General features: G+C 43.1%; 1 protein-coding gene across 1 annotated transcript in view; it reads left to right on the top strand.

The window, feature by feature from the left end:
- Window positions 1-8,085, top strand: part of LOC137297165 (SCO-spondin-like) — a 77,455-nt gene extending 69,370 nt beyond the window's left edge. The window contains exons 39-44 of the mRNA XM_067829178.1: window positions 559-744; window positions 1,615-1,758; window positions 1,911-2,251; window positions 5,084-5,189; window positions 6,362-6,447; window positions 6,687-8,085. Of these exons, the coding sequence (XP_067685279.1) occupies window positions 559-744; window positions 1,615-1,758; window positions 1,911-2,251; window positions 5,084-5,189; window positions 6,362-6,447; window positions 6,687-6,725 (902 nt within the window). The 3' untranslated portion in view covers window positions 6,726-8,085. The remainder of the gene's footprint in view (window positions 1-558; window positions 745-1,614; window positions 1,759-1,910; window positions 2,252-5,083; window positions 5,190-6,361; window positions 6,448-6,686) is intronic.
- The last annotated feature ends 5,134 nt before the right edge of the window (window positions 8,086-13,219 follow it).

Below are 13,219 nucleotides of genomic sequence, written 5' to 3'. Positions count from 1 at the left end.
GGTATGTTACTGATGTTTTGTCCTGGTATGTTACTGATGTTTTGTCCTGGTATGTTGCCGATATGCTGTTGTGGCATGTTACTGGTGTGGTGTCCTGATACTTTTCTGATGTGGTGTCCTGGTATGTTACTGATGTGGTGTCCTGGTATGTTACTGATGTGGTGTCCTGGTATGTTACTGATGTGGTGTCCTGGTATGTTACTGATGTTTTGTCCTGGTATGTTACTGATGTGGTGTCCTGGTATGTTACTGATGTTTTGTCCTGGTATGTTGCTGATGTGGTGTCCTGGTATGTTACTGGTGTGGTGTCCTGGTATGTTACTGATGTGGTGTCCTGGTACGTTTCTGATGTTTTGTCGTGGTATGTTGCTGATGTGGTGTCCTGGTATGTTACTGATGTTTTGTCCTGGTATGTTACTGATGTTTTGTTCTGGTGTGTTACTGATGCTTTGTCCTGGTATGTTACCGATATGCTGTTGTGGCATGTTACTGGTGTGGTGTCCTGGTATATTACAGATATAGTGTCTTGTCTTTATGTGGTGTGTCTCTGTGTTTCAGAGAAATGTCGGTCGGGGAACGTGCTGAGTTATGCCATGGACGGAAACTGTCGTGGCTTCTGGTCCTGTGACTCCAACGGAAGGGCGGCGGCGGAATGCTGTCCAGAAGGGTACAGATACACTACCCGAGGTTGCAAGCCGGATTTCAACTGCCAGGACCACTGTCCTTCATCCTGCTTCGGAACAGGTAAGTCATGTATATACATGTTGATGATACCGGCAAGTGAACCATCTGGAACGTGTGGTGTGTACTTGTGTATGTGGCAGATATGAAGATATTAACGTTGTGTGTCCTGTGACAGGTGGCTGTGAGAGATGGGTCTGTGTGTCAGATATGAAGATATTATCGTTGTGTGTCCTGTGACAGGTGGCTGTGAGAGATGGGTCTGTGTGTCAGATATGAAGATATTATCGTTGTGTGTCCTTTGACAGGTGTCTGTGAGAGATGGGTCTGTGTGTCAGATATGAAGGTATTATCGTTGTGTGTCCTGTGACAGGTGTCTGTGAGAGATAGGTCTGTGTGTCAGATATGAAGATATTATCGTTGTGTGTCCTGTGACAGGTGTCTGTGAGAGATGGGTCTGTGTGTCAGATATGAAGGTATTATCGTTGTGTGTCCTGTGACAGATGTCTGTGAGAGATGGGTCTGTGTATCAGATATGAAGGTATTATCGTTGTGTGTCCTGTGACAGGTGTCTGTGAGAGATGGGTCTGTGTGTCAGATATGAAGGTATTATCGTTGTGTGTCCTGTGGCAGGTGTCTGTGAGAGATGGATCTGTGTGTCAGTTATGAAGGTATTATCGTTGTGTGTCCTGTGACAGGTGGCTGTGAGAGATGGATCTGTGTGTCAGATATGAAGGTATTATCGTTGTGTGTCCTGTGACAGGTGGCTGTGAGAGATGGGGTTGTGTTTCAGATATGAAGGTATTATGGTTGTGTCCTGTGACACGGGTCTGTGTGGCAGATATGAAGATGTTATTGAAGAGTGTTCTGTGGCAGATGGCTGTGAGAAATGGGTGTGTGTGGCAGATATTAACGCTGTATATTCTGCGACAGGGGTCTGTGACAAGCTGCCAGTGTGGGGTGACTCCTCCAAGTTCCAGATAGATGGAGGTCAGAATGGATGGCTCTCCGCCGATTGTCCAAACGGAACAGAATTCAGCATCCTGGAATGTGCATGCATGAAGCGACGAAACCATGGTAACAACCTTCGTGCTGTCTATTTTGACTTTTGTCTCGAATCATTGCTCTTAACATTTTCACTGTGTCACAGTCCCTCGCTGTCCCGATTACATGCCACCTCTACCCCTCCCCTCGGACCAGCCTCTGAATCTCCTCCCAACTCCTTTCAGACTGCAGTCCTCAAGCGTTTGTGGTATTTGATGAAGCCTTCATCAATTCTACTTCTTGGGTCAGAGCTTCTAACATGAGGTTTCAAGGCGGCATCGCCCAGTTTGGCCAGGGCCGGATTGATGTTGACTTGACCACAGCAGCTGCGACTCCACAAAACCCACAGGTGTTGTTTCTGAGGTACAGGGAGGCCGCCCAGATGGACCCTACCAGACAAGTGCTTGTCTCCGGCACCGACTGTAACGGCAAAGAAAACCTAGTAATAGCCCTGGAGAATAGACACCTGGTGTTTGAAATAACGTCATGGGTAGGAACTACGCACTCAGTTACCATGGCAACACAGGTAAGTTTTAGAACAGAAGTCCATAACGCCCATAGCGCCTACACGCTACTCCGCCGGTTTCCAAATGGTATACACGGACATACATACATACATACCGCTCACGTCTTTCACGGATGATATAAACATACATGCCGATATGAGGTGCCCACACCTAACTCACTCGGCTCCCTGATAGTTACCTCAGTAATCACCTGTGAATCCTAAAGAGTAGGTATCAGAAATCTCAAATGCATTTAGAAAAGGATGTGATCTGAAGTTTACTGAAAGAACCTGAAACAAGATACTGTGGATAGGAAAACTTTTGAAACACCACACAATTAGATGTGGAAGCTGTGTACCAAGTACGATGGTGTTTGGGCATTGCGCACAAAACTGCTGAGTTAATTGTTATTTTTATTTACATACCGCCAATATCCAGATCACCTTCTCGTCGATCAATCAATGTCAGTTATCAATCTCAACCCCCTGGGGATCATACAATGTGGCTTTCCCATCCTTAAGAGGTACCCCTTCACAGCTGGGTGGACTCATTATGTGAAGTTGCCCGGCAGATTGGTAAATCAAAAAGTGTAATTTCACGCCTGTGGGATAAGTACCGTCAAACGGGTGGGGTTGCAACGAGACCTGGGCGTGGTAGACCAAAATCAACGACACCACGACAGGATCGTCTCATTACGTTAATTGCTCTACGCGATAGGTTTAAATCGGCCCCTGCCATCAATTGAGAATTCTGCACACTCACTGGAAGACGCATTTCAACCTCAACCGTTAAAAACCGACTCTATCAAGCTCGTCTGAAAGCAAGACGGACTTTTAAGGGTGTCACCCTTCCAGCTCACCATAAGCGCCAAAGATTGGCATGGGCTATGCAGCATCAGGGGCGGGCTATGCGCCACTGGCGTTACACCATGTTCTCTGATGATTCACAGATGGCAGAAAACGTTGTTGGCGTCGGAGCGGGGAGCGATATGCCAGAGCAGCAATTCTTGACCATGATCGATATGGAGGTATATGTGTGTCATGGTGTGGGGTGGGATTACACATGACAGACGATCAGATTTGGTCATCATTAACGGAGCCATGACTGGTCAGCGATACGTTGACCAAATATTGCGTCCTGTTGTGGCTGCATTGGCTAGAGTTATCGGCCGAAATTTTGTATTCCAAGATGATAATGCCAGACCACATCGGGCCCGAAATGTCTCCGCTTATCTTCCATAAGAAGGTATCCAGACATTGGACTGGCCCTCTAAGTCCCCAGACCTGTCCCCAATTGAACATCTCTGGGACGTTCTTGGTCGAAGGGTGTACGCCAGGGACCCAGGACCCGCCAACCTGGCCCAGCTAGGTGCAGCTCTCCAAGAGGAATGGCGGGCAATACCACGGGCAACCATCCGGAAATTGATTAACAGCATGCCATCAAGGTGCCGTGAATGTGTTGCCCAACATGGTGGACACACCAGATATTGAACTTGACGCCTAAAATTGATTTAGTGGATATTTCAAGCAGTTTCAAAGTCGCTATTATTTCATTAGTTCCCTTATTTCTTGTCGGTAGTATATTTAATGAAGCTACATAACAATAACTGAAGCGCGCGTAAAATCAATTTAATGACAGTAACTGTAAGTAGATAATTTAACTCTACCACTTTCTCCCCGGTGGCCGTGCGGTAGACAGTCTGCCTACGGATGTGTGATTTGCGGATCCCGCTAGTGAAAACATTTATATTGTGAGTTTAATCTTGAACGATATTTTTCAGTTGATTTCAAACACTCATTTGAATGTTGATGTTCATATAAAGTTAGGAAAAGTAAAACCTGGGAAGCGGTCTTACTAACGAAAAGTAAAGCCTGTCCCCCACAACAAAAGCCTCAAATGCGGTTATTCTGGGAAAACAAGAGATGACCTAATATATAGTGAGAAGCACACTTTAGGTTTATATACCCGGTCAAGGGTGAGCTCGACTCTGTCACCAAGCTGGCTGGATCACTAACCTGGCGCTTTAGACGGCTCTCCCACCATGTCCCCAGTATTCCGAATGTCCTCTAACTGCAGCCATGACTGTTAGCAGTACTACGTGAAAATATTTGACAGTTATGTCAATACATTCTTGTTGATATCTGACACGGTTGTTACTTCCACGATGTTCAATATACTCGAGTTGCACAAATGCAAGGTTATTGACAAGTTGTAAAATGAACCCACGCTTGAACTGAGCATAGTAGAGGTTTGAGAACGAAATAGATTGTGAAATTCACCGTCAGCACAAGACGAGTTACACCACGTACACAATGAATTATCTTTTCCCCAACAACCGAGTGGAGCTTCTAATATTGTTATATTGTTATTTAAAAACTGGTACTTCACAAATAAGGGTAACTATGTTTGGTTTTCTTAACCTTCTAAAGAAGTTCTTAAAAATCACAATTGCAAATATTAAGTATTCAATGTAACCTTGCAGGTAATGCCCAGATATTTTGTGTTTTAGATACAGGAACGTTTACATTAGTTGTCAGTAAGAACACATTTATACCGCACTTTTCTGTATGCCTTTCCCAGTTGAAAGAGCTTCCAGTAATCAAATCAAATAATGTAACCTTGTTGGTGCCAAGTAAAATCATGATGTAAGTCATTTGTGTCGTCTGTCCTGTCAGTATAAGGAGTGCTCGTCACCATCACCAATTCCAAGACCTCAGTCACAAGTATCACAATCAAAACCTGTCATTACATTACTGAACTGAATATAAAGACCTTCCAATAATTTACACATGATGGCTGTTGCGGTTTCTACTGTAAGATGTGGTAGTTATACACGTGGGTCAATCCTGCAGGGGTTCCCTCTCTCAGACTGGAAGGATGTGATCCTGATGTACAACGGCAACACAATGGTCGGCATCATCAAGTCGGACAAGACCAGGTTCTTCAGCCATACATTGGGTGAGTGAGTGAGTAAGTTAGTGAGTTACTGAGTGTCAGGACGTGTGTGAAGGACTGATGTGCATAATAGTCATCTGACTGAATGTTTAAGACTTGCACCGTCCTAAATTTAACACACCCTGACCTACAGCCTAGTCTGTCTATGTATGTTATTATGTCCACCCACTTACTTCGATCCTATACCCTAGACTGTCATGTATGTTGTTATGTCCACCCACTTACTTCGATCCTACAGCCTAGACTGTCTATGTATGTTGTTATGTCCACCCACTTACTTCGATCCAACACCCAAGTCTGTCTATGTATGTTGACATATCCATCCACTAACTTCGATCCAACACCCAAGTCTGTCTATGTATGTTGTTATATCCGTCCACTAACTTCGATCCTACACCCAAGTCTGTCTATGTATGTTGTTTTGTCCGTCCACTAACTTCGATCCTACACCCAAGCCTGTCTATGTATGTTGTTATATCCGCCCGCTGACTTAGTTCCTACGCCGTAGCTTGTCTGTTTATAGTGCTATATAATCTCATTTTTAAGATCGGTATTTCTTTTCTGCCTTCGTATTTTTGTACAACTTCACAAAAGTACACACAGTTCGGCGTCCTGTACAAACCACTTCTCTAGCAGTTTCAAACATACGTAATGTCACTGACATGGCTAATGTGTTTGTCGGATCTCAACCTTGGCTAATGTGTTTGTCGGATATCACACTTGGCTAATGTGTTTGACGGATCTCAAACTTGGCTGATCTGTTTGTCGGATCTCACACTTGGCTAATGTGTTTGTCGGATATCACGCTTGGCTAATGTGTTTGTCGGATATCTCACTTGGCTAATGTGTTTGTCGCATCTCAAACTTGGCTAATGTGTTTGTCGGATATCACACTTGACTAATGTGTTTGTCGCATCTCAAACTTGGCTAATGTGTTTGTCGGATATCAAACTTGGCTATTGTGTTTGTCAGATATCAAACTTGGCTAATGTGCTTGTCGGATATCACACTTGGCTAATGTGTTTGTCAGATATCAAACTTGGCTAATGTGTTTGGACGTTATTAAACATGGCTAATGTGTTTTTTATGTTTTTACACGACTCGTGTTAAAATATCTCGTTTACGAGTTATCGGATCTAAACAATATGAAACAAAACCATTTTTTGTTTTTTCAGCTCCCAAGAGTAGCATCATGGAGTGTGGGGTGACCCTTGGTACTGACCTCACGCGAACTAGGAACTTCATGGGCGAAATCACCATGGTATGTGTGTAGACAAACCTACATGGCCGTGATATGTATGTAGTGAAAATAGACCTAGATAGGTTTACTTCTTTCAACTGAAAGGTTAATATAAGTTTGCTATTGTTGTAGCTATGGGCCTACAACTTTCTGTCATAATTTCCCACTCTGCTTAAGAGTTTACTTTAATATGCACTTTTGCTTTCACTGTGGAAACTTGTAGTATACTTACTGAATGTTCTGCTTCCATGTTCTTGCAGCTGGACATCTACCAGTGTGACCCCGACTATCTGACCTAGCGCCTCTATGCCACAAACCCCTGCAGGAAGGGGAATAACTCTGACGACTAATTGTCAGGGTTGATAGACAAGCACGGAGGTTGCCAGTGTATATACTAGCCGTACTAGAGCTACATGTTACTGTGTATATAGAAACATGTGTACGCCACTGCACTCGTAGGTACAGTATGCATGTGCAGTACTTGTGTGTTTCGTCTAAGTAGTGTTGCCTAGCAGTCGTCATGTCCGTTTCGGACATGCCTGTATATGTACGCGCCGGGTGTTTTGCAGACGTGTCGTGGTAGTCTCCCCTTGTGTTGTTGAGACATGCTCGCATCAGAAGACCACGGTAAGGTAACCAGATGGTGAATAACCGTAATGAATATAGGTATTTCGCATCATTATCTGCTGGTTAAGATATTGTATGTGACGTCACATCCGGTGTTTTCTGGCGGTTGCCTCTTGTGTTTTGAAGTTCGAAAGTCGCGTTTGTAGCGTGGAGTCTTCCATATGGGACTTGTGGAGTCTGAACTGAATATCGGACTTGGCCATTCACTAGCGTTGATTGGATGGTCACTTCGATCTAGATCTACAGCCCCATACAGCTCTGCATTACACGCACCGACCCTAGTGTTGACTGTATCCAATTTGCATCAACCGTAGTGCTGGACGCCTAGTGGCGCCGTTACCTGGGTTACATAACTGCCCAATCACAGGCATTAACAGATAGCCACTGCGGCATATACATTTTTCGGGGACTCACAATAGCTCACCGATCTGAGGGCAAATCGCAGTGATTAATCAGTGCCACTGGCAGCTGATCATTGGTCAGCCAGCCAATCACAGTTGTTCCCAGGTCAACAAAACTGTCCATTGATCGATCCTCCTGCCAATCCTAGGCCTGAGCTGCTGGTGTGTGTATATTCAGCAGATGAAGAGGAGACAACGGTTTCCCCTGAGAGACTCATCTATTATTATACTACAATCCTAATGTTCCAAACTTAAATTCGAAATGTGTTAAAATATCTATGGATGGTAAAGTGAGATTGTAAACGTGTGTACAGTAAAGCGACTGTGCAGAGATTAGGAAAAGGTCTCGTGTGTGTATCAACAATCTATTTGCTTTCGGCAATGAAGTACACCGACCTAAGTAGGTATGATTGTTAGCGCTGGTTCACAAACAGTCCTTTAGTCGCTGATACGAGGTGATGTCAGAAAGTAGTTAGCCTAACTATATTCCCGATGTTTAATGTTTGAAAAGTTTCCGTTTTATTGTGCAGGTATCAATAGGAAAGCCATATTCAAAGTTTCACATAAATTTATGTAGGTAATGTGGTTCGCGAGATAATAATATTTGTCAAATAAATGCATTAAATGAAAACGATATGTCATTTTATTACCTCTTGAATAATGATATGTCTTCAGATGATATCATATGTTCAGAATGATGTTGAATTTATTCCCGTCATAATCAACAGACAAACATTTGGATTACAGCAATGTTTGATTTGGATTTAGACAGGGGTCGTATTTTTAAGGACACTCACGCTCTAATCTTTCAGAAACACTGTTATGTTTCAATGTACATGAAGGGGCGCTCACATTAACGAGAGATTGTAGTTTCAAATTGCTTTTTTATGCACATTAATATATTTAAATATAGTTTGATTTTAGCGAACTTCTACCTACCTCATCACACACTGGGGTATGATATTATTAAAATAAATTAATTCCAGGTAAAGAAAACGATGTCATTTGGTACCTCTTGAATAATGATATGTCTTCAGATGATATCATATGTTCAGAATGATATTGAATTTATTCCCGTCATAATCAGCAGACAAATATTTGGATTACAGCAATGCTTGATTTAGATTTAGACAGGGGTCGTATTTTTAAGGACACTCATGCTCTAATCTTTCAGAAACACTGTTATGTTTCAATGTACATGAAGGGGCGCTCACATTAACGAGAGATTGTAGTTTCAAATTGCTTTTTTATGCACATTAATATATTTAAATATAGTTTGATTTTAGCGAACTTCTACCTACCTCATCACACATTGGGGTATGATATTATTAAAATAAAATAATTCCAGGTAAAGAAAACGATGTCATTTGGTACCTCTTGAATAATGATATGTCTTCAGATGATATCATATGTTCAGAATGATATTGAATTTATTCCCGTCATAATCAGCAGACAAATATTTGGATTACAGCAATGCTTGATTTAGATTTAGACAGGGGCCGTATTTTTAAGGACACTCACGCTCTAATCTTTCAGAAACACTGTTATGACCAGATATTGAAGCTTGCAATGTTTGCAGTATATTAGGAGCTGACCATTTAGTATTTAGCTTGAACCGTTGGCACCATGTAAGAATAGTGAAAACATTATGTACAGTCAGTTATGTCCTTATAGTGAAGTCATCTGGAAGATGGCGGGTAGTGTCTCCAAAACAAGCTCTTTCAGTAAACATGAAGCGGGGACTCACTGTAACAAGAGATTATAGTTTCAAATCGCTTTAGTATAATCCATAAGGTTGCTTTAAGCGGACTTCTACCTACCTAAAACACACATAATGTTTCATGCATACTTTGTTTCCTGTAATTTGTGATGCATTTATTGTCGATTTTGCGCTTTTTGATTTTGGGAGTAGTACCCGGTTTTAAAGTAGTAGTATCCGGTTTTAAAGTAGTAGTACCCGGTTTTAAAGTAGTAGTACCCGGTTTTATAAGAGTAGTACCCGGTTCTAAAGTCAACCAAAATGGGAATCGTGAGGCAGGTGCACAGCAAATCAGTTTGCTTGAGTTGACAGAAATTATGTAGAAAAATCAAACATAATATCAGCTCCAGTTATGTCATTGTCGTGGTGAGGTTCACTACTGTTTGACATCCCTCCGTATCAACATGCCGCTATGCTGCTTTCATCTCGGTCGTACAAGCTCAACTATCGTCACTTCTCTTGGGGACAATGTGAACAGATGCAAATCTGTCCACACCGGGCCTATTGGGATGGACATTCATGTCCACTGTGTAGATCGGGTAATATTTATACCTTTTTATGTCTACTGTCTAGACAGGATTTATTGTTATAGACATTTATATCCTCCGTTCACGCCACACTTAATTTACAGACGAACAGTCCGTTGCCTCCAACGGACTTACAGGGATATACGTGTAAAGCCACTGTCCACGCTGGACTTACTGCTGATACAAGCCAATTGTCCAGGCCTACTAGGGGCAGAGACAGATATCCACTTTTAAAATGTTTAACGAATGAGACCAGTGGACGGAAACTGCAAGATAGTGTAATTGAAATAATATTGGCCCTTATCCATCCAAACAGGTTTCTGGTATAATTAGATTGTTTGTAGGTATCATAAAGTTGATGTTGTGTGAAGCAGGCCGGTCTACCAATGGACAGATGTAAGCAGCTTACGATTGATGACGACAAGGAGTGCCCGGGGCAGATTTCAGACAGGTCATTAATTGCCCCTACACCGTGCTGCTGGTGCTAGCGAGTCGTCGTTTCCGCGAGGTCATCTAGTGGGAGAGGTGGGGCTGCCGTCACAAAGACAAGCTTGTTACAACAAAATACACTAAAGAAGCTTAATACTCAGCCTGGGATTGTTTGGGCATTGACGCCTAGGTTTATTAGTTATGAGAGTGTTGACACAATTAAACATTGTTGACGTAACTAACGCCACGTGGGACAGACACCGTTCCGCATACTCGTACACACTAGGATTGACTGGCACAAAACAGCTACTGCAAGCTACAAAAAGTCAGGAACTTGGTCACCAGTTGACTACAGACGCGATTCATTGATTCAAGTGGTCTTCAACGCATGGATTCTGTCATCAAATATCGATGCTTAATGAAGGATCAACATTTCAAATACAGCAAACTTTGCCAATTCAGTCAGAAGTAGAATCTTTTCATTTGACGTACATATGCTGACTTAATCTGTATAACTTATGTTTGGAACATAGGACATATGATAGGATCTGTTGTTGAACATTGATTTTGGTATTATTGTTGTTAAGTTGGATTTGAAACAACGCCACAGAATATCGGTGTATGTATTCGACATGCGTCAGGATTCATAATCACGACACTATTAACACCATCGCCGACAACAGCAACACCATCGCCGACAACAGCAACAACACAATTACACTTTTTCCATTTTAACTATTTCTAGTGACCCCCGCTGGAATACTGCTAAAAGCAGCGGAAAACCTAAATCGCTCACTCTATAATGACGAGATGTTCACAGCCCTTTACCAGCCCTTTGCTCGTAGATTTGTCTCCAAGGTTCATTCTTGGACATCATGTATATGTACAGAGCACCATGGAAAATGATAATTTTGCAGCCTCAGAAGTATTCAAGCCGACAAACATAATCTTGACTTTTTCCACAAATCTAGTATAACAGCCACATGTGTCATCGCTTTCCCAGTCTCTATTGACACCGCTGTGATTGACAAGTCTCAGGAACGAAAACGGGAGATATGCGGACCTCGATCACAAAACTGTCACACTAGCATCACGTCTACCATGTCGTTATACTCCCCTTTGTTCTCCTTGCCTTTCGCAGGCTGGGAGAGGACACGTGTGTACCATCAGGAACATTGCCCTTCTGACATTGGCATTAGGAGAGCACCCGGATGTGCTGTCACGAACACACACCTTCTGACAATGACATCAGGAGAGTAACCGAATGTGCTGTCAAGAACATACTCTTATACCACTGACATTAGGAAAGTACCCAGATGTGCTGTCACGAACACACCTCTTTTGACAATGACATTAGGAGAGCACCTGGATGTGCTGTCACGAACACACACCTTAAAACAATGACATCAGGAGAGTAACCGGATGTGCTGTTAGGAACATACCCCTTATGATAATGGCATTAGGAGAGTAACCGGATGTGCAGTCAGGAACACAACCCCGTCTGAAAATGGCATTAGTAGAGTACCCGGATGTGCTGTTCATGAACACCCCTCCGTCGTATATTTCACATGTATAGGACTACCCTGAATCCGACTATACGTGAGGGGATACATTTGCGATGACGTCAACTACTTTGACTACATTCAAGATGACAACAGCGTTACTGACGAGCATTGACACTGCAACATCATCTGATACATTTAGAATGACGACAGCATCACTTCTACTACTGCTTTTACATTGGTCCTTCATCCCCATCTCCATACACCTACCCACAAACCCCTGCGAAAGTATGTTGTTAGATGAGAGCGTGGACGAGTGCTGCCTGGATAGTTATCTCGTCAGGATACTCTGTCCGCCCACATGTGGTAATGGATGAATGATGAAGATGTTAAGAGGCATTTGACTGTTCAGGTCATCCGTGTTGACCAGCGAGGACAACACGAGGCTTCTGCAACCGTGGTGTCAGTGTAACTTACCACTCCCATACAAAACTCCGCATCTTGTCTCAGCTGTTCGTCCACGGAGTCATCAGTTTTGTCAAAACGTTTGTAGAGATGCAGCCATAATATGTTCCTTTCGATACTTGTCATAGTAAACCTGATGCAACGTGGCAGATACCTTGTAGGATGTAATATACAAGTATGTGGAGGTGTAAACATGGAGACGGTATGAGGGATGTGTGCAGATAGGACGATGGTGGGTAAATCCTATCCTGGTGGTGTGGGTTAGTGTTACCATGGAGAGAGTTGACGATGTGGGATAAAACCTATCCTGGTGGTGTGGGTTAATGTTAGCATGGAAACTGTTGACGATGTGGGGTAAATCATATCCCAGTGGTGTGGGTTAGTGTTACCATGGAGACAGTTGACGATGTGGGGTAAAACCTATCCAGGTGGTGTGGGTTAGTGTTACCATGGAGACAGTTGACGATGTGGGGTAAATCCTATCCAGGTGGTGTGGGTTAGTGTTACCATGGAGACAGTTGACGACGTGGGGTAAATCCTATCCAGGTGGTGTGGGTTAGTGTTACCATGGAGACAGTTGACGATGTGGGGTAAAACCTATCCAGGTGGTGTGGGTTAGTGTTACCATGGAGACAGTTGACGATGTGGGGTAAATCCTATCCAGGTGGTGTGGGTTAGTGTTACCATGGAGACAGTTGACGACGTGGGGTAAATCCTATCCAGGTGGTGTGGGTTAGTGTTACCATGGAGACAGTTGACGACGTGGGGTAAATCCTATCCAGGTGGTGTGGGTTAGTGTTACCATGGAGACAGTTGACGACGTGGGGTAAATCCTATCCAGGTGGTGTGGGTTAGTGTTACCATGGAGAGAGTTGACGATGTGGGGTAAATTATATCCTGGCGGAGTATGTTAGTGTTATCTTTCTTCATTCTTTATAGTGTTCCGTACACTTCCACGTCGTTAAGGATGAAAGATTCTTCGAGTAAAAAGTAATATACACATGCCTTGAATTAGGATAGACACCTGTCAAGGCTAAGCTATTGAAGAGAAAACAGTTAAATTTAATTCTTATCAATCAACAT

Source organism: Haliotis asinina, chromosome 9, assembly GCF_037392515.1.
Source record: "Haliotis asinina isolate JCU_RB_2024 chromosome 9, JCU_Hal_asi_v2, whole genome shotgun sequence".
Classification (NCBI taxonomy): Eukaryota; Metazoa; Mollusca; class Gastropoda; order Lepetellida; family Haliotidae; genus Haliotis; species Haliotis asinina.
This window is presented reverse-complemented; position numbering and strand designations above follow the sequence as displayed.